This window comes from Stegastes partitus, unplaced genomic scaffold (assembly GCF_000690725.1).
Source record: "Stegastes partitus isolate 25-593 unplaced genomic scaffold, Stegastes_partitus-1.0.2 Scaffold1466, whole genome shotgun sequence".
Taxonomy (NCBI): Eukaryota; Metazoa; Chordata; class Actinopteri; family Pomacentridae; genus Stegastes; species Stegastes partitus.
The window spans coordinates 141,603-162,917 of NW_007579197.1; the positions used below are offsets into that span (position 1 = coordinate 141,603).

A 21,315-nucleotide genomic window follows, 5' to 3' on the forward strand; every position below is an offset into this window, starting at 1 on the left:
GCTTTTGAATGCGTGGTCGCCTTATATTTGCGTATACAGCTCACCTGTGCTCCGTTGCACTAATGCAAATCTGCAGGTTGAGGAAGGGCAGCTACCCGTGCAATGCATGCATAACCAGTTTAATGGCTGCCGTACAAGTCCCAAACCAACACCAAAACCTGATATATAGCTCATTCCTCTGTGCCAAAAACCAGTCACCATGCAGAGCAAATATCATAAGCTGCTGCTTTTGGGGTCGTTAACGTGATATGAAGCAGAAATGAAGGCGTCTTTTGATCAGAAAACGTCAGACGTTACCAGAATAACTTTTGCCAGTTTAACTGCTGATCACAGATTCACTTCCCTTTACTGAACCTCTGCTCTGTACGGCCCACTGCACACTTAAGCTACAACGAAATGACGTGAGCAGACTTAAAGGTGAAATCATTGTCTCACTTCTGGAGTATATTTCCTCTTTAAGTTTCATCGTAGTTGTGCAAATTAAAGTATTGGTTTAGATGAATAATTGCATCAGTTTGTCCTTTTTCTGCGATCTGTTGACATCAAACAAAACAAATGTACTCGAGATAACTGACAAACGCGACAAATAATTTCAAAATAAACACTTAATAGGTGGTTTAGTGCATCAGTGTTTAGTACAAGAATCAAACGGGGATTCTGTTGCTCAAGTTTTGAGGAACTGCTTCGACGAGACTTCAATTAGTTGATCTGAAACATAAACTAAAAGCGGTCCAGTTGTGTTTAAGACACGCCGTCCACCGCTGGTAATTCCCCTCGCTTTGCCTGTGTGAAATATCACCTCACATTGTCTCGTGGAGTGACTACAGAGAATGGGTGTAATACTATGGCAGATTACCTCTGCCATTCACAGTGTGCGGATTAGGCCCACGGCAAATTAGGAAAAGTAGGTCGAACAGGATCCATCTCTGTCCTCGTAGTGTTTTTTTTTTTGTCCACATTTAAAGGGAGATTGTTCAGCTCTCGACAAAGTGGAGAAAGAAACAACTGAACTACTTCTCCAAACTCATGACTAGACGTTTGGTTTCATTCCTAACGCGCTGTTTGGTTCAGATGTTTATCCAGGATTCATCACAATACAAGTTTTTTTCTTCTTCACAAATTCCAAATAATGTTCCTCGTGTAGCTTTTAAGTCATGTCCTCCACTGAACTCTCTTCCCGTCCCCCAGGCCAGGAGCGCTTTGGGAACATGACGCGGGTCTACTACAAAGAGGCTGTGGGGGCATTTGTGGTGTTCGACGTGACGAGGGGCTCCACGTTTGAGGCCGTTTCTAAGTGGAAGCACGACCTGGACAGTAAGGTGAAGCTGGCTAACGGCAGCCCCATCCCTTCGGTGCTGCTGGCTAATAAATGCGATCAGAAGAAAGAGAGCTCCAACAACACAGCCCTCATGGACAATTTCTGCAAAGAGACTGGCTTTCTGGGCTGGTTTGAAACATCGGCTAAGGTGAGAAATCATTACTAACACTTCTTTAATGATTTTTTCCTCTGTGTTCAGATAACAGGCTTCTCTGTAAAATATTTCCCTCTTTTGATGCTCTAGTGTTTCTGCAACAGAAGTGTTTTTTCATCACGGGGATACATATTTCCTTTCATGTACCTTAAACATGATTTGTGCTAATTTTGGGAACATATTTGTGGCAAATCAGATGTGAAAAGAGCTTTAAAAGGCTCACAAGTAAAAATAAAAGGAGTCACCAGGTTTTTTTTCCTTCTATTTTTGACTGAAAAGCTCATGGCAAACAGGAAATCCTCTGAAGTTATCCTGCGGGGAAGCTGGGCCCCTTCTGAATGGTGTAATCGCCCTGGTTGCATTGTGGTTATTGAGAAATAGTTCCATGTTGTAATGGTTTTTGTCAGTCAGCAGTAGGAAGCTAAAGCTTTGATACAAAATTCAACATAAGGTTTAGATGTTTGTAGAATAAAAGTTCCAATATCTTTGCATTTTTTAAACAATTAAGCAGTCGTTGTATAAAACTGTACAAATGATGCTGGAGTCTGATGTCTTTGCCGTGCATGCACAACATCCAGTGACAAATCTGGCTGGTGTGATACGGTATCATGTGACAGTGATTGATGTGGCAACCCAGAGCTGCAAGGATCACCAAGCTAGGGCCCTAAAAGATAATGTTTCGTAGCGTTACTCCTTAACTTGGTGTCACGGTTTGGCGTTACCGTCTTGATGTGTTTTGCTCTTGCACCAGGAAATTAGCCTGCAGTGTTAACTGAAGTAAAAGTGGGTTTTGTTTGTTTGTTTGTTTTTAATTTAGACCATTTATGAGAGCTGATAAAACATTTAGGGCTGCGGGGTGGTCAGTGGTTAGCGCAGCTAGAAGGTTGCCGGGAGTCTCCATGTTCTCCCCGTGCAGCGTGGGTTCTCTCCGGGTTCTCCGGCTTCCTCCCACAGTCCAGAAACATGTTGAGGTTAATTGGTGATTCTAAATTGTCCGTAGGTGTGAATGTGAGTGTGCTTGGTTGTCTGTCTCTAAGTGTAGCCCTGTGATAGACTGGTTACCTGTCCAGGTGAACCTGCCTTCACCCTGAGTCGGCTGGGATAGACTCCAGCCCCCCATGACCCTCGTGAGGATTCAGGTGTAGAGATGATGGATGGATGGATACAACATTTAGCATTAAAAAAAACTTCTTCTCAATCGTCCCTCTACTGGTCATGTCAACCAAATCCAAGCTTAAAATTCCGATATTTCATTGAAATCACTTCATCAATCCTCATTCAGAAAGAATCGTCAGAAACAAACAGTTTGCACCAGATCCTGCATTCCTCAGTGCAACTGAGACGCCGTGACTGAATCAGCTGCAACCGGCAGTCACATGACAAAAGAGAGAGGAGATGACATGAGAGAATGAGAGCAAAAATAATTCAATCAGTTTAACTTTACGGCGTTGTAACGTTGTCATACTGCACTGAAGACATTTCTCGCTGCTAGTAGCCATGGATGGGCTGTTTCTGTACAGAAGCTGGTCTTTATATTGGAGTGAAAAATGAAGCCGCAGTGAGTAGAAGTGAGACGGGAGCAAAAAACTGCTCGGGGGGGTTCAGATGATTAATGTCTAGAAATACCACATATTATGAGAATATTGGATGATTATTACTTACTGTTTGTCAAAATGACACTAATTCTAACTGGTTTAATTACTGTTGGGTGGTTTAATCCATGAAATTGCACCATGGTGGTAAAAGTACCTCAAATTTCCACAAATCTGCGTCGTTACTTTCAACAGATGGAGGACAAATGAAGGTAAAAATCTCAAGTTTCATGGTGTTCAATTGGATTGAGATCTTGTTAATCCATCCATTAGCTTTGGTGGTCTATAGATATAGACTCCCATCAATTTACAAATATTTCATTATAGGATAAAGGTGACAACTTTGTGTTGATTTGCGGTGATCCTTTTCTCTTCGGGGACAAACTATGCCAGCAAAATGCCCCACAAAGCCTCACACCACTCCATCCCCTCACTTCAGGGATCAAGAGTTTAGGTTTTTCCTTTAATCTGTCACCCATCTGTACCAATGACTCATCAGCAGGTAACTGTGTGAGCGCACAACGCTGGCTAAACGCTGCTTGTGTTCAGTTCTGAATTGTTTGTCTTGAACAATTCTAAGTTTTCCTGATGAGTATTTGAACCACAGTAAATGACTATTTTCCTCACCTCCTCTTCCCGTCACCTTTGTTTTCTTACCGAGGCCAGTCTTCTACAAAACTCACAAGTCTGCACGCCAGGAAACACTTGTGAAACCCGCGAGTACATTTTTTAAAACAATAACCATCTGTTGTGCTTCGACGTGTTGGTATGCTTAATGAACTCAGAATGAGCCGACTTGATGAAGTCATTCCAGATAACTTTTGGTCCTGGAGCTGTCACGTGCCGCGTCATGTGAAGTGTGTGGGTGTGTGGGATGAGTGCAGCGCCGTTTCCTCTCTGACAGTGTGCTCAAGTGTTGTTGTTTTATGTGCCTGTCACGCTGGTGTTAAACTCAGCCCACAACAACCTGTGATTGGAAGGGGAGTACCAAAGTTTCTGACTGTTAAGATGATGAGGCACGTAGGTCCTTCAAGGCTGTACGAGAGAATAACGCTCAGTCATGATGAGATGTGAACTGTTGTCATCGCAGTTTTGTTTTGTTGGTTGTTGGGGCTGAAGTGTGTCACTTTGTGAAACACTGAGGGACTGTTCATTCAAGTGCCACTGCTGGAATAATTCTTGACCTTTGTAGCGCAACATTTTATTTACACATGCAATATTTTATTAAATATTAAACCACGCTTTCTGAATCTACACTCACCCTTTGGTTGCCTTTATTCAAGCTGTCCCAAAGGAGTGTACTACGAAGCAAGTTTGACAAAGCCGGGCTTTTTTTGTGAAAGCTGGCTTGACTAAACCTTAAACACAAATCAGTGATAATGGGTATCATGATGGTGGTGATTAATTTTCTTTGAGTTTTATTTATTATCTCCCATAAACAATGATGTGTGACATGTCACATGACTCGTATTTTTAACAAAATGGACTGATCATGTGCTGCCTGCTTCACTTGGTGTACTGCAGAGGAATGCTGGTAAAATAAAAAAAGTTCATTGTGTAAGTATATTTGTTTTACCACTCGGTGCCTCTCAATTCAGCCACGCGACAGCTACAACATTAGAACTTCTAAATTTCATTCATTTGAACGCGTAATAAAGAAGTGCTTCATCCCATAATGAAGAATCACTTTGGTTTTTGGTCAATAAAAAGTGAAGCCAATGTTACTGATTAACTTTTCTCTGTGATAAATACCAATGGACTAATCAATTTTCTAATCTGTGTTCTATCAGCTGCAATACGAGCGCTGTAATGCGGACTCGGCCACAAATCAGGTCCAAGCACAACAACATATTAATGCATTTTCTGCATCACTAACGGGATGCATGTAGGTTTCCATTCCATTTGGTGCTACTGTAACTCCATGGATTCATTTAGGCACATTACTACCCCTGAGCTGACAATAGCAAATTTAAATCCGTACCGCTGAACAGAACGTCCACCTGAGCAGGTTAACTTTGCAACATGGTGATCTAGCAGGTTGATGGAGGACCACCGTCATGAAACTGAAAACTCAGACTCAACATTCCTCGCAAAGACATTAGTCTTATTTTTTTATTCCAGCCCTCAGGCGTCTTTGTGAGCATCTTTGCCATTGATATCCATGACCTCCTCAACCCATGACATGAGAGCTTTTGGTCACAGGGTGGAAGAGTAAAAGCCAGTATTTAGCTGGCCTCTGCTGCCCTTAGATTGGTTCCTCCAGTGTTGCTTTAGTAAGTCGGTTCATATAAGGGTCTTTACTGTCTATCCCAAGCAATTCTCTCGAGAAGCTGTTTTCTACAAACACTGTTATGCAGATGGAAGCAAAGGAAAAGTCTGCTTTGCCACAAAGGTGCAAATGCGTTGGGGCGTGGCCGAATATCGCAGCCAGTATTTGAGATTTTTCAGATTATTGGTATTTTTTATTAATCATTGACAAATTTAATGTGCTCCTTCAGGTCTAATGCAGCCCTCTCTTTCTGCCTGTCGTCACTTTGTGGTCTCAGAAATGTCTCTCGAGCAGAGACTGTAAAAACTGAACAAGAAACACAAGCCGTTGCCACAAACCAGGACATCAGCAACTCTCACAGTGGCTAAGGCGATGCCAACGGCTCACGACTAAGTTAGAAGGTAGCCACAAATTACAGTGGAAAACAATTATTAATAATGCTTTATGATGTGAACCTTAGTGGGCAATAAAAATAACAGAACGGTCATAGATTACGCAATTACAAATGAATAGCAGACGTAACTGCAGGAGATAAACTCAATTAATCCCTCATAAACAGAGGAGAGTGTCCTAGTTTAATCACTCCGGTTTCTTTTTTGCATACTCAATTATGATCACCCTTATCAAAAAAGAATGTCAGGTCCTCTGCTATAACATGCTGTTAAAACATTGCATTTCATGTGTATCAATTCCAAATATCAGGCCTTTTCTTTACCAAGATTCGGCGTCGGTATCTAACCCCATATTGGTCGATCCCAAGAATGTACAATATTTTTTAATACCAGTGTTATCACCTCATTGACGTCCTGTTTTGATGTCTTTTCAGGACAACATCAACGTGGATGAGGCAGCGCGTTTCCTGGTAGAGAATATCTTGGCTAATGACAAAGGTTTGCCTTACGAGGAGAGCAACGGAGACCGGATCAAACTGGACGACCCCGTGGCTGCTGAGAGCAAGTCGGGCTGCTGCTAACACTCAATCCATCCGCATTAGCCGTCCGCCTTCCTTTGGCAGGGTCCATCGAGTGCACCCTGCCTGTGGCTCCAGCTCTCTCCATTGCAGCCTCGAAGAGGAATAGGACTCCTTTTTTTTTTTGGCTCCTCAAAGCTCCAGGAACTTCTCTCTGCACTGATGTCCACTTGACCTGCACATCCAAGTTTCTCATAGCTGTTCAAATGCTGTTTCAGGATCTTTATAGTTGTCTTTGTCCCATCACAAGCCCTGATTGTGTACTCCACCACCAACTATTAACCCCACTCAGCTGTCCACATATGCTGCCTTGACAACCTTTGAAGTCCTGGACTGTACCGCGCCGGAGAAGGGGCGTAAACCGAACAGGAAGCTGAGAAACGAGCTCGAAAACAACCTGTAGCCTTTTGATTAGTGACACTTTGGTGTACTGTCTCAGTAATCTTGGTTTATGTTGATGTCACTTTGTCTGTGAAACTAGACATTTTATTGTTTTTCTGTCACTCTTTAGATAACATAGATTGACGTTAATGTCGCTTAAACATTCGACGTACGGCGCGCCCTCGTTTATGTCCCCAGCTGTTCTCAGATTAGTATGAAGTCAGTAAATGGGCATCGTAGTTGAGTTTTATCAAAGTGTTTTCATATCTAAAACTGCTGTCAAAATGTGTTGTCTTTATGCCATATGTTGTCTGAAATAAGGTGCCATAATACACACCATTTTTAAACAAATGTTAATCAGGGGCTGGGTCATACTTTACATTCATCACACCACGAGCATGCTGATGGACAAAACAGTATTTATGTTAAAAGAAAAGAACTCTAATGATGGTACTGTGTGAGACATTAGGAAACCTTTGTTTGATTGTCTGTCCACTGGTATGGTAATACTATAGGTCCGAGTGTGTTTTAAAATTGAATCAGACAGAGGACCACACTCGGTCGTGCCTCGGGTTGCTCATCTGTTGAAGTGTTCAGATGGAATCAGAAGGATTTTTTTTTTTATCATGTTTACATGTGGAAAATACTTACAATCTTCAAGACCAAAATAGAATAAACATTTTAACAGATTTGTGTCGTCGTTTTTATTGTGATCGGACTGTTCGCCTGATTCAACTGATTCAGTGTTGTTATCTATATCTGTTCACTTCCATTTACATACAAGTTGCTTATAGATGAATTTTGTGACTGTTTCCCAAGTTTGGATTTTTACAGTTCAATGTCTAAAGCAAATGTTTCTGATTATATTATCTTGCAATTTTTTCTGGCACGTACACGTCTCAGATCAAGCGTGCTGAGCTGGGATTATTCTCATATTAACAAATTTCTTAATAGCAAACTGTACAAGCAATAAGGCCGGGGGCATGTTCTCGGGACTTGACCAGAATGGCTGCAATAACTTACCAACTGTGAAAACACAGATACTGTATGTATATGCGTACAAGACATTTGAAAAAAAAAATACTGCTGTGTAACAGTAAGTTTCCATACAAAGGACTGTGGATTAAGCTGTGTGTGATAAGCACAACAGACGTCATGTTTGTGTGTGTGAGAGTGTGTGTGTGTGTGTGTGAGAGAGAGAGAGCAGGCATGTGACTCCACTCAAGGAATAGAGTGTGATAGTCATCAGACATGCTGCTCCCAATGCTGAGGCTTGTGCTCCTCCACACACCTAGCTGATTGTTACCAGAGCAGAGCAGGAATGCACTGGAGGCCTGACAGTTGGGTTGTGTACAAGCATTACAGCAACTCCTGTTTACTGCCAGTTTACTGCCCCCACCCCCACCCCGGCAATATCCTGTGGTGTTACTGTATTGGATGGACTGCAGTTTGTTCTTTTGAAAATTTCTAACAATTAGTCCATTTTCTGGCGGCTTACACGCAATGCAATCAAACCAGATGTTCAATAGGTGACTCATAGTTTTGAGCTCGCTTGTGCAGCTGCGCCGTAGCAACAGGTGACGCAACAGCTCCAGGCCCCGCCCACGGCGCAGTTTGGTTGCGTAGCAACGCTCAAACTTTCAAGAGCAGAGTCGTTAGAGACGCCAAAGAAGCGCAGCCCCCGGCAGGCTTCCTGCTTCGTTACGTTTTTACGTTCTTGTTCTGGTTTCACACCAGAAAAAAAAACATGCCAAAGACGCAGGCAAAGGCAGAGAAGTCTTCTTCCAGCAAAAAGTCTCTATCTGACCGACAAACAAAGTGAGTTTGGGTTAGCGTTCGTAAGTGGCAGTCATGGTTAGCTTTAGCTTTAGCTTAGCTACAAACCATGAAAATATCGAAAGCCCACGAGCCACTTAAGAATAGTTTTACTTTATATTACACACGTCAAAAAATTGCTAACTACTTAAGAAATGCTGTACCTCATAATACACGTGTACTTTATAGTACACATGTCAAAAGCCTGCCAGCCACTTAAGAATAGCTGTACTTTATATTACACATATACTTTATATTACACAAGGTATGTGTGTAAATACAGTCTGTGATTATCATAAGACAGCAGCCAGCCAGCAATATTGCTTACTATCCCCTTCGCTGTCAGAGTTTGGTGGGTTTCATTCCATACATAAGCTCTGGCACTGAGCTGGCCAATTCTGATGCTAAATACTGGCAAAAAAAAAAAAAAGTTAGATAAGACAACATGAAGATGATCAGCTATATGTCATCATTTCAGAGCAACGTCCTTGGAAGCCACTTCCTCAAAGAGCCTCGAAGGTGTGGGCAGCTGCAGATCCCCCATTTGGCCTGAGTGGAATGATGCTGAAGTCGCCGAGGAAAAATGGGGCTCAAGGAATGGACCTAAAGATCGGAAGAGAAAAGAGAGTTCCAAAACTGTAAACGTAAATGAGTAGAATATGTGTGAAACTGGGAAAGAATTTATTAATTTGCCCTCAACAACAATATGCTTCACACGGCATCGGGAATGTGCACTTTGCTTCAATCCCACTCCACAGTTTAAACTCGTTTTAACATCTTGTGTCTCACGTTCACCTCGTTTGCTTTTGTCTGCAGCCATTTTTTGAAGATCCAGAAGGGAAAATTTCTCTGCCTCCATCTTTGAAAGTGCACACTTGGAAGCGCCCTGGAGAGTTTATTATTGACAAGGTAGCCTTTGTACCTCTATAAAAATCATATGGTTCTTAATGACACAGCGCACTGTATGCTGAATGTCCACCTGTCCCTGTCTGGCAGTGTGACTGTGGTTTATCGCAGAATATTATGGTGTATCCTTTTATCCAGCAGTTTCTATACACAGTCATATAAATGCGAAAGGATAACAGAGTTCAGGATATGTGTCATGTGCCTTTACACATATTGGAGATGCTATGATTTTATGTCAGCTGACATTAGGTCAATTGATTGTATTTTAACTGTTACCTGATCATACAAAAACACACATTAGCTTGTTTTAGTATCCTGTACCACTGTACAATGAGCACATTTGGACCATATGTTTGGACACAATGCTTTCTTTGTGTAGCCTTACATGTTTTAGCAAAGCATATGTCTTTGCCACACTGTGAAGTGTAGTTAAGGAAATATGCTCTCTAGTCACCTCCAAAGGAGTTTTAATTGCATCACTCCACTTTTCTGTTACCCTTGTCTCAGTGCAGTATTGAGCAATTACTGGAAGCTTCCTGTTTTTCGAATTAGCCCTTGCCAGGTCACACGCTGCCTTTCCACTCAAGATGTCAGAATCATTTCGTTAATTTCATACAAGAGGAGCACGGGCTAATCACAAAAAAGGAATCAGTTGGGCAGAAGCAGGCAGCGGCTCTTCTGTGATTTTCTTTCAAATCTACACCAAACTGTATTCCTTAGATTTTTGGATATTATTTACAGAAATAATGTAAAGTCTAGCTCTTGTTTAGAGTTGCCCGCAAAGGGAGAAAACAAAAGCCCTCCATTCCTGCAGCCAATCTGTCTCACAATCATCTGACCCATTAATTTGTTTTTAATTAGTAACATGGTAGGGTCTATTAACTTGGTAGTCAAATATTCATCACAGATGCAGTCTTGGGAGTGCCAAGGCGAGGTTGGACCAGTTTAGGCCCTGGGATGTGTAGGGAAGCATTATGTAGGCCACGAATTCATTCTATTTTAAACAGATGACCTGTGACATCAATTTTCTAAAGCTGGTTGACCACTGCGCAAGTATAATGAATGATTCTGTTTTGGACACATACAACAATAAACTGTATGACAGCCTGAGCACGGTCTTTCGGTCCGTTATTTGTGAAGGTGTAATTATTCTCAGGTCAATGTGCCTACAGGAAAACTAATAATGTGCTTTTATTTAGGACATCACTGTTGTCAACAATCAGATGACCTTTGACCTGGTCTTTCCCAACGATCATCTGCTTCGCAGTGAGGTTAGTTTTCAACATTTGTTCTTCACTTTGACTTTTCTTAGCCAGTATTGATCAGTGCTTGGATGTCAACAAAGTGATGTTTGACTAACAGCAATGAATTAGACTGCAGCAATGCAATTCCCTCATCCCCCCCATCATTCAGTCAATAGATTTAAAGATTGGTAGAATCATAATTATTTTGCTCTCTCTTTCTATCCCTTCTCTTCTCCGTGTTCCATCAAGCTGATGAGATGGATCATCAGTGAGATCTATATTGTATGGACGCTGTCTAAGTCTGCGTCAACAGAGCAAGATGACTGGAGACCTTGGGAGCACATCTACTCGCTTTGTGAGGTGGAGAAAGGTCATGTGCCACTCTACAACAGCTATGGGAAATATGTGGTCAGACTTTACTGGATGGTAAGCCTTTCATAATCCACACATAAATGCAAACACATATTCCCGCATAATTATGGAACCAGAGGAGGTTTTGTTTGTTCTCATTTAAAAGGAGATGGATTTTTTTGTTTTGAGCTTAATACCAAAATGCAGGACATGGTAGAAAATCCAAATATTCTGGAGAAATTCACCGCCTCACAATGCCTCTTTGATAATTACACGTTTCTAGGGGCGCAGTTTGGTGGCATAAGATGGCATTACGTTGTTCAGCAGACCCCACAGGATGCAGCAGATGAGAGCGGAATGGGGATGGACCGATGGATGGAGGGGGGGAAGGGATGAGAGAGCCTTATCCTCTCAGAGCTCAAATCAATCAGTCTCGCTGCTGTGCCAAAAGTGGCTGGGGCTTCATACATTGCTTGATGAATAGATAAGGCTTAACAGGAGTCAGCTGCTTCTCAGAGAGCAAGGCTCAAGTTAGATATCTACACTTAGCAAGACTCTGTCGGCAGGGAGGAATTTATGCATGGCACCGTCATTCATTTTGATTATGTGTTGAGTGTTGGGATTTTACAGATTCTTTGGCTCCATACCAAAACTCATCGTTGCAGTGGGATACGGCTTCGTCGTCGCTATCCTGTGAGCTTCAGTATGTGCCACAGATCTCTAAGTAGCGGACACTACATCATTATGTCTTCTCAGAGAAAGGGAACTTCTTCCTGCACAACAATTTGGGTCAGCAAGAGAGTGAAAAAGACAGAGCTAAAAGTGGTGGTGTTCTGTAACACTGTGACTCTTGACAAACAAGCATGACACGGTTGTAGGCAGCAGTCCCCGTGCCAACCATAGCACGCTAGCAGATGGTTGTTGAGATGGCATTAAGCACCCAGCCCCCATCCTCTGTTCTCATTTCCTTTTCTGTTTTTGCTCTTAGACGACTTCTTTTCTCCTGCTCATCTGATCCTTTATTGTTCCACACACCTCCCTCTCTCTCTCTCTTTTTTTTTTTCAACTTTCTCTCTCACACTGACGTAAGTGTTCATCAAATTTTCATTTTCTTGTCCTGCTTTTTACAATCCTACAACTCTGTCTCTGTCTCTCTCTCGCTTTTTTTTTTTTTTATCTCTCCTTTAACGTGGCCCTTTGCACTGTATTTCACCCCGTGTGTGAACACATCAAGCTCCTGCTTTGGGCACTGGTTTGACAGGAAAATGGAAGAACAAGTGAGAAGCGGAGTGTGGCTGCCTGCGCCGTGCAGATTCTTGCATTACGTGTGCACACTGTTCTGATAGATAACAAGAGGCACAGCTGTGAACGGTCAGTCACATTATCGCCTGCTTGTGCTGCTTTTCCCTACAAGCGGTGTGAAACTCCCCCAGACGGCCCCACAAACAACAAGCTCTGACACAACGCAGCATTCTGAGATGCAAGCATAAGGTAGCTAATGTTGGGAGAGAAGAATTCTGGGAGGATGCTGAATCAATAGCTGGAATTGCACATGGGGCTTGGGGAGAAAAGGCCACTTATGGTGCTTATTGTGATGATGTGAGGGCATTACATAATACGCTATAGTAGAGATTCACACATGCCTGCTAACATAAGATCCAAGTTGAGGCAATAATAGCAGAAAGTCAGCGCATATAGTGGAGTTGCAGGAGGAGCTCTCAGCAAGCAGCGTTGGCCTGAAGGTATCAGCCAAGAAAAAGTGAGAATTGTAAGGCTGTGAAGGCTCGTATGAATATTATTAATCAGCTGGTGGTGGATAATGTGAAAAAGAGGCTGAGTATGACCACACCTCTGCTCTGCCTGACTTAAAGCAGTGCATGACTCAGGTCTGACAATCAGAATCAGATTTATTGCCAGGTATAGTTCACACAATAAGAGGAATTTGTTCTGGTGGGTTGGTGCAACAAAACAACAATAAGTGTAGAGTAAATAATAAATATACAGTAAATAAAGTAACTAGAAATAAAAATAGCTGTAATAGTGCAAACAACTGTAATAGTGCAAAGAATCAAAGTTAAATTTAAATAAGAACCACGGAACAGTGTTGTTTTGATATATTGTTATTTACATTTATACAGATATAGAAGGGGGTCCGTGGGGGTCCTGTGCCTTGTTCATGAGGCCGTGGTAGATAAAAAGTAACGGTTTTTGTGGCGTGAGGTTCTGGTCCTGATGGACCGAAGCCTCCTGTCAGAGGGGTGTGATTGGAAAAGTTTGTGTCCAGGGTGGGAGGGGTCACGCCTCAGAGTCCTGGAGGCGTGCAGGTCCTGGAGAGAATGCAGATTGCAGCCAATCACCTTCTCGGCTGAGCGGATGATACGCTGCAGTCTGGCCTTGTCCTTGGCCGTTGCTGCAGTGTACCAAATGGTGATGGAGGAGGTGAGGATGGACTCGATGATGGAGCTGTAGAAGTGCACCATCAACTGTGTTGACAGTCTGGATTTCTTCAGCTGCCGCAGGAAGTACATCCTCTGTTGTGCTTTCTTAATGAGAGAGCTGATGTTCAGCTTCAGCTTGAGGTCCTGGGTGATGATGGTGCCCAGGAAGCAGAAAGACTCCACAGGGTCCACTGGGCAGTCTCTCAGGGTGATGCGGGGGAGTGGGGATGTGTTCCTCCTGAAGTCTTCATTCATCTCCACTGTCTTGAGAGCGTTGAGCTCCAGGTTGTTCAGCTGGCACCAGGACACCAGCCGCTCTGTCTCCCTCCTGTAGGCAGACTCATCTCCATCAGAGATGAGCCCAGTGAGGATCGTGTCATCCGTGAACTTCAGGAGTTTGACAGACTGGTGTCTGGAGGTGCAGCTGTTTGTGTACAGGAAGAAGAGCAGAGGGGAGAGAACACAGCCCTGAGGGGATCCAGTGCTGATGGTCCAGGAGTCCGAGATGTGTTTCCCAGCTTCACGTGCTGCCTCCTGTCAGACAGGAAGTCTGTGATCCACCTGCAGGTGGACGCTGGCACGTTGAGCTGGGAGAGCTTGACCTGCAGGAGAACCGGGATGATGGTGTTGAATGCAAATTACAAATGTGACCACACAGAAGCTCAAATATATGACTAAGACTGCACATAGTAGAGAACAGTATTAACTAGTTGCTGTGAGGTGTTCAAGAGGGGTTAAGCATTACCAGGACACATAGAGAGAGGTAGCTGCACCAGGGCCACATGTGTAGATTCATGTATTTTATCTGAAAAAGTACAATACTGATAATGAGAAAAATGCACAGCATTAGATCCATTAATTGGCCAGTTTGATTAAGTCGGCCCCTGCTTTCCAAACAGAATTTATATTTTGGGAATTTTGGGACCCAGGGAAGGAGCATTTCTGTCTGTAATTAAAAATAATAGAGACAGCCTCATTCGTTTCACCTAAGCGGTTAATGAGTAGGATGTATTTGGCTTCATTGTACGAAACAATTGCTGTTTCAATCTTTAATTTTTCATCAGAAATTCTGCACATGTGCTGACCTAAAAATGTATGTTATCCTAAAAATGACTGGCTCCAGTTGGCAAAATAATCTACCATAAATCAGTGCCTTGTCGTTTATACACTGTGGTTTGTATATCAAATAAATAAATAAGTTTTTTAGTGTGTGTTAGTGAGATTTCGAGCTGCTGGTCGGTGGATTTTGTTACAGTCTGTCATGGTTTTTGAGGGTTTTGTTGCAGTTTTGGTTTGTGTTTTGTAAGATCGCATCCTGTGTGTTTCTGAGTGTGTGTCTGTCTATGTGAGATTCTGTGTTTTACTTTTTAGTTCCTTTCTGTTTTATTGTGAAGCTATTTGCTGTGTGCGTCTCTGGTGTTTTTTTGTTTATCTGCTCCATCCTCATTAGTTTCACCTGTGTCTTGTTTCCCAACCAGTTCTGGGTGTACATGTAGTCCTGTGTCTTCCCATGTCAGTTGTCAGTTTGTTTGTGTTCTTTGGCTTTTCACCCCTCCAGTGCCTGTGTTCTTTCTCCGTAAGCTTTCTCATGCTCTGTCTCCATTTTGCTTTTTTGTTTCTCTCAGTCTTTAATTACCTTCTTTGATTTATATTTGTTTTTCCCTATTCCCCATGTTTTTTGTTTTTTTTTCTTTTTACTTAACTGTTTTATGTAGCTTTCCAGCCTCTTTTGTGTGTTGCCCTGCTGACCTTTATCTGTTTTCTTCACCGAGCCGGTAGCTTCATATTAAACGACTGTCGGCAAAAACAAACATGTATGAATGAATAAACATATTTCTGAAAATGTCATCTTTTTCTTTTAAGGTTTGCATGAGCTGTCGTGGTGTGAACACAGTTGGAAAACTCCAGAGATTGTGTAATTTGTCAAACCGAGTATTTGACGTGCTTTGATTGCTGCGCCACGTCTTCACTCCCTCCTCCTCATTCCTTGCTTTCAGGGTTGCTGGAGGAAGATAACAGTAGATGATTTCATGCCATTTGATGAAGACAATAACCTGCTTCTCCCTGCCTCCACCTGTCAGTCAGAGCTGTGGCCAATGCTGTTGGCTAAAGCTCTAATTAAAGTGGCCAACACAGAGTGAGTTACTACGCATTCCAACAACACAATCTCTTTGAGCATTTTAGTACTACCCCAAGGAGCTGGAACAGCTACAGTCCTAATGTGCATCTGCTTTAGAACAGATTCAACGTTATTCCAAGTAGATTAAATAGCAGCTTAATGTTCTGTAAAACAACAACACACAGTATGCACATTAATTCTTTATACTCACCCTGCTCAAGTAAAACAGTATACAGGTAAGCACATACAGTGATTTAGCATTAATATGCAGTGCCATCGCATCTGCATGGAGAGAAGTGAAGGCAGGCTATTAAATATACTTATTGAGAATGGTTTACCCTTATCTCATTAAGGACATTAATGGAATCTGCAAAACTTCATTTTAAAATCTAGTTAAAATCACAGAACTATGAGGAAATATTTGCTAATTTTTTTTTTTAGAGTGCGAGTTTATCTGTAACCATACTGTATGTAGTAAATGCTTTAGACTAGGGGCGCCCAATCCTGGTCCTTGAGAGCCCCTATCCAGCATGTTTTAGATGTTTCCCCCTTCCAACACACCTGATTCAAATGATCAGCTCATCATCAAGCTCTGCAGAAGCCTGATAACGATCCTGATCATGTGAATCAGGTGTGTTGGAAACATCTAAAACATGCAGGATAAGGGGCTCTCGAGGACCAGGATTGGGCACCCCTGCTTTAGACAATCTCAAAGCTGGGGTTCAATAAGTTATTTCACGATCAAGCATATTTGTGCAAAGTAAGAGTACTAAACAATTTAAAGCTCACACACGTGTGCAGGAAGCCCCACAGGGGGGCCTTTAGCTGACTTGACCAAACCTTCACCCGAGCTAATCTGTGTTGAGTTTGGTGCCAGACAGTGTTGATGTCTGTGATGGGGCAACATGGCGTGTGTAAAGGTGGCTGTTCCAGTGTCCACAGAAGGTCGAGGCATAAATGTTTCATCCAGGACAGGAAACAAAAGAGTCTCTCTCCTGGTGAATCATTTATAAGTCATAGTGAAAGTTCTTCGTACTGAACTAGAACCAAACTTTGCGCAGGTATCTGCTGGGGCTTTCTGAGGAAAAAAAAACAAAAAACTAGAGGGCTCTTTTCATTTTGGTGCTAAGCAGCGTTTTTGTAGTGATTATGAACTGAGGCATTACTGGTGAAGTTGTGTTGACGTCACTTCTTTGAGCATGACTGTGGACTGGACAGGTTGGCCACAGGATCCCAAGAGGTTCGATTTGAGCAGCGGCAGACATCTGTTTTGAGTGAAAGTTTCTTAAAATAATTTATAGAGCATGATTAGGTTTTCTGCATAATGCAAACTTCAAAATGTAGAAGGTAAGTAGAGTCTGCGTTCTTGACAAAAATCCAATGCAGGTGACCTCTATCATGTTGTCACGGTGCATCATGATTTCACTATATTCTTCTTCCCCAGTATATATATTTGCCACAAACACACATTTTTATGACACATCAATGTTGACGGAGGATAAAATACCTCTGCTGTCTTCTGTAGTTCCTGATGTTAATATAAAGACAGCAAACAAACTGCTTTTGAAAAGAGAAGGTGACATGCATGAAGTAATGACCTCACAAGTGTCTTTGAGAAAGATGCCACCAGTGTAGCTATTGGTGAGTGGTGCCTCTGGTTTGTTACACTTTTGCCTACATTTTTTTTTGTTTGTTTTCTCAGGCTAGTGTCAGAAGTTTGCGACGAGATAGGCGAGTTCAGCGTTATTCACGCGCTCACCAGCTGGATCCCAGAGATCAGTACAATTAGGTAAGATTCCCACTGATTGACTCCACTCTTCAATCTCCATTAAGCTCTGTGTTTGATATGTTGTGTCTGTTATAGGCATTTGTCTTAAATGCGTCATGTTCTCCCTTTGCTTTTCATTTTGTCCTCTCTAAAATACACAGTAAGAATCAAACAGACCGTCTAACATCTGGTCATTTTACTTCAAGGCCGTGCAACGCAGTGCACTCACAGTGTCGCAAAACCATGCAGAGAATCGTGGCTGTGTTGAAAGCTGCTCTTTGGGAAGAAGATGTGTGGAGTTTTAAGATTGGAGCAAGGAAATATACTGAGAGAGTACACGTTTCAGTGTAAAGCGAGGAGTCTCAGCTTGCCAGTGATGGAACTTTAATGGGGCAGCAGTGTTTTGCAGTGGAGATGGGGAGTGTTGTTGTCTCTAGCTCAGCAGGTTGGCTGTTTTTAAGTTGGTCGCCTGGGGAATCTATCAAGACGTACAGGCATTACGCATGACTGTGTTTGTGTTTCAGATTGATTCACAACACACGGATTTACAGTCATCTGTTTTGTAGCCACAAAAACCCACACACACACACACATATTATCTTATCCGATTCACTATCTACCGTCTAGTTTATAGATGCTTTTTTTGTTTTGTTTTTGGTTGTGCCAGTGTGATATTTGTCGCTAATGGCAGCTGGTTGGCATCATGAAAATAAAATGTGGATTATTCAGGCTGACACTTAGAATCATTATATATTTTTTGTCAGTATTATTGTTAAAAGCCACTGCTGCCACTATCCACACCTAGTAAACAAACAAAATGGAGGAACATGTTAGACGGTGGGATTTTGGTGAGCTTTTGGAGGTTTACCTGTAAACAGCTGATTGCAGAAAAAAGGCAGCAGTGGGACGTTTTGAAAATAATCACAGTTCGTTGGGATATTACAGTGATGGGATCAGAATGAAAATCAGCAACGAAACCCTCAAAAGTAAAAAAAAAAACAAAAAAAACAGCCTCAGGATGCACTCTTTGAATTTTAAATGATCATGATTGGATGACTGAGCAAAGACAGATGTTTTTTGTGTGAATGACTTCTTCAGAATCAAAAAGATGCCATTCAAATCTAAAAACACTTGCTAATCACATGTAAAGATAATCCTCACTGTTTCTGGTTCATTAAACTAGCTCAGTGTTACTGCTGCTTTTTCTCACATTGTCAATCAGACTGAGCCAAAATGAGCCATAAATCCCACCAAGTAAGGAACCAGCCAGGCAAAGCAAGGAACCAACTGCTAGATACTGTTTTTGCTCCGCCTTCATACGTCACTGGGTTTGGAATTGCCAAATCAGTGCATCCTAAATTACTTCCTTCTTATTTGAACAAGCAAACATCTGATCCTCTTTGACTCTGTGCCTACAGATAAAAGTGTGAGGACTGCTGAGTTGTATCATTAAATCAACTAAAATATCAGTAGATGTAATGTTAATCTGTGGCCTCTGAGGATAATTTTGTCGCTTCTAGCAGAGATAACTTCTTGTCAGCACTTTGCATAATTGTCCAACAGTCTCTGAAAGCCACTTTCTGAACTCTCAATGGCAGGAGAAATATTGGAGGGTTTCTGTGTACCGCCTGTTTCAAATCCCCCCCAAGTGCGCCTGTGGCTCAGGTGGTAGAGCGGGTCGGTCAATGATTGGAAGGTCGACGGTTCGATTCCGTCCGGTAACCTCTGTCATGGTCGTTGTGTCCTTGGGCACCTCACCTCCTTGCCTGGTGTGAATGAGGTGGTGAGGTGGTGGTCGGAGGGCAGAATGGCAGCCGGGCCCCAGTCTGCCTGCAGCTACCAATGTGTGAATGAACATCTGACAGTGTAAAGTGTCTTCGAGTGTCTAGAAAAGCGCTGTATAAATCTGATCGATTATGTTGGAAAAGTCAGTGATTTCCATAGGATGTGTTGTCGCCTATTGTACTGCAAACCGAGGGACAGAACAGGAGCAGAAACTGCAGTAAACCCAGATTGAACACAAATGGACTTCAGTGTGTAAGCTAAAAATATAGACACAAATACCTGACATCAGCGCATCATGACATGACATCAGCGCACGTCTGCATGTGTACAAGCGGAATTCTTGTTCTGGAGAAGTTCCAGACAAAACCCTCTTAAAGATGCAAATCAGTTGCAAGCTGAAAAAAAGCTTAAACAATAAAGCTGTAGACTGGAAAAAAAAAATCATGTTCTTTCCCCCCCTCCTCTCAGGCCAATGTACACGAAAAGAATCTGGGATTTCTTACACGGCACCATTCCTGAGTTTACACACCTGGATGAGAGTTTGCCTGAGACGACGCCTGAGACTGCAGATCCAGCTACTGGGAGAGATTCCACCCTACGGGACGACGGGAATCAGCTGCCGGAGATAGAGAAAAGTAAGATCCAAACTGTACCAAACACACACACACACACACACAGATGCACAGTCACAGAAAGACACCCAATTATGTATACATGCTGACATACATCTCAATTACACACTCTGCTTGCATGTTTAATCGAGTAAGTCAATTGAATCAATCATCCATTACTGTGATCATTTCCATGCACAGAGTACTTTTGCCCCTCAGATAATTAATTCGTCAGCAGTTAGGATTATATTTATGTGTTGTGTGTCTGTATCTGTGTAAATATATTATGTATTTATAGATGGATAGACAGGTAGATGTAGCTACAGATAGGTATATAGGGTTAGATAATAGATGTCGATATAGAGATAAAGATATAGATACAACTAGAAAGAGATAAGTGTCTTTATCTATGTTTAGATAGCAATTTATATTTAGAATTTACTCTCTCTGCATCAATAATTCAAGTAAGGAGCACAGCAATGAATATTTCATCAACAGAAACTCACAATTATCAGTGATTCCATTCTCTTACGCTGCAGAAACAACCCTTCCAACAACGACAGTCTGGGAATTTATTTCAGGACAAGACAGTCTCTACTCCTCAGGTCACAGCTGGGCCATACTGCAAAATACCAACATTTTTTGTTCCATGTGGTCGGTCAGACAGTTACCTGCTGCCTCTTTCCTGTTACTTCAAGCATCACTTCCTGTTTTCCTCAGCTCATGTATTATGGAGTGCAGTGACGGTTAATGCGTGTAGGGTGGAACCATAAATAAACCAGCAGAGGGAGCAGTAAAAGGGTGAATTATTTGGTCTTCCCGCAGGGCAGAAGAGCCTCCAGAGTCAAGTGTGGTTATCTGATGAAGATCGGATTGAAACATGTCCTCAGAAAAGAGTGTGCGGCTTGGAGTTGTTTCAGGTCATAGTAGTAGCACAGACAAAGGCTTTTTTTTTAAAGGCTTTACAATAAAGTTTAAAAGGAATTTGTAATTTAAATGCATTTTTCAATCAGCTTTAGCATGATAACCATGTTGGACATTATGATGCTGTGTTCCACAAACCAAGTTTTAGAGACATAAGTTTGGCTTCAGGGTGACGTGGCAAGAAAAAGGACTTCAAAACTCTTCTGTATTATAGTTATTCAAAGTAATATATAATAAAAATACAGTGGGATGTTTTGTCATTTTGGACATCCATATGTATGAAAAATGTTTCTCTCTCTTGCTCTCACATTGACCCATCTGCTCTTTCTGAGAGTAAACTGTCCCTCACACGTTTCTACACTCCCGCTTGTTTGCAATAATCCGAGTGTCAGATTTTAGCGTAATGTGATGACATGCATGCGGTAGTACTTCACAGGCCGTTTCTGCTTTCGTGAAATGCACTACATGGCGCTTTCATCACACACATGCAAAAAAGATCTACACATTCCTTCTCTCTCACTGTTTTGGTGCTCACTGTTCTATCCCATTGAAATGCATAAATCACTATGCAGTGTGAGAACCACTTCCCTCTTCAATTTTTAATGTGTAGCCTTTATATTAGCCTAGCAGCTCTCCCGTCTCTTCACCACGGCCCTTCAAATTGATTTTC

General features: G+C 42.2%; 2 protein-coding genes across 2 annotated transcripts in view; both read left to right on the forward strand.

The window, feature by feature from the left end:
- Positions 1 to 1,154: 1,154 nt before the first annotated feature.
- rab32a (RAB32a, member RAS oncogene family) lies at positions 1,155 to 7,373 on the forward strand. Its single transcript, XM_008299807.1, has 2 exons — positions 1,155 to 1,466; positions 6,160 to 7,373. The coding sequence occupies exons 1-2, from the start codon at positions 1,155 to 1,157 to the stop codon at positions 6,304 to 6,306; spliced, it is 459 nt and encodes a 152-aa protein (XP_008298029.1). The 3' UTR covers positions 6,307 to 7,373.
- A 1,058-nt stretch (positions 7,374 to 8,431) lies between these two features.
- LOC103370679 (androglobin) overlaps positions 8,432 to 21,315 on the forward strand; it is a gene marked incomplete at its 3' end in the record, with an annotated part of 36,500 nt that continues 23,616 nt past the window's right edge. Inside the window, exons 1-8 of the mRNA XM_008299808.1 lie at positions 8,432 to 8,502; positions 8,978 to 9,137; positions 9,316 to 9,408; positions 10,605 to 10,676; positions 10,899 to 11,075; positions 15,436 to 15,575; positions 17,260 to 17,346; positions 19,579 to 19,745. Of these exons, the coding sequence (XP_008298030.1) occupies positions 8,432 to 8,502; positions 8,978 to 9,137; positions 9,316 to 9,408; positions 10,605 to 10,676; positions 10,899 to 11,075; positions 15,436 to 15,575; positions 17,260 to 17,346; positions 19,579 to 19,745 (967 nt within the window). The remainder of the gene's footprint in view (positions 8,503 to 8,977; positions 9,138 to 9,315; positions 9,409 to 10,604; positions 10,677 to 10,898; positions 11,076 to 15,435; positions 15,576 to 17,259; positions 17,347 to 19,578; positions 19,746 to 21,315) is intronic.

Excerpts from the sequence above, each read along its gene's own strand:
- rab32a (XM_008299807.1), top strand. The coding sequence starts at position 1,155 with ATGTCCTCCACTGAACTCTCTTCCCGTCCCCCAGGCCAGGAGCGCTTT. Across the intron at positions 1,467-6,159 it reads GGTTTGAAACATCGGCTAAG|GACAACATCAACGTGGATGA; the intron begins GTGAGAAATCAT and ends ATGTCTTTTCAG.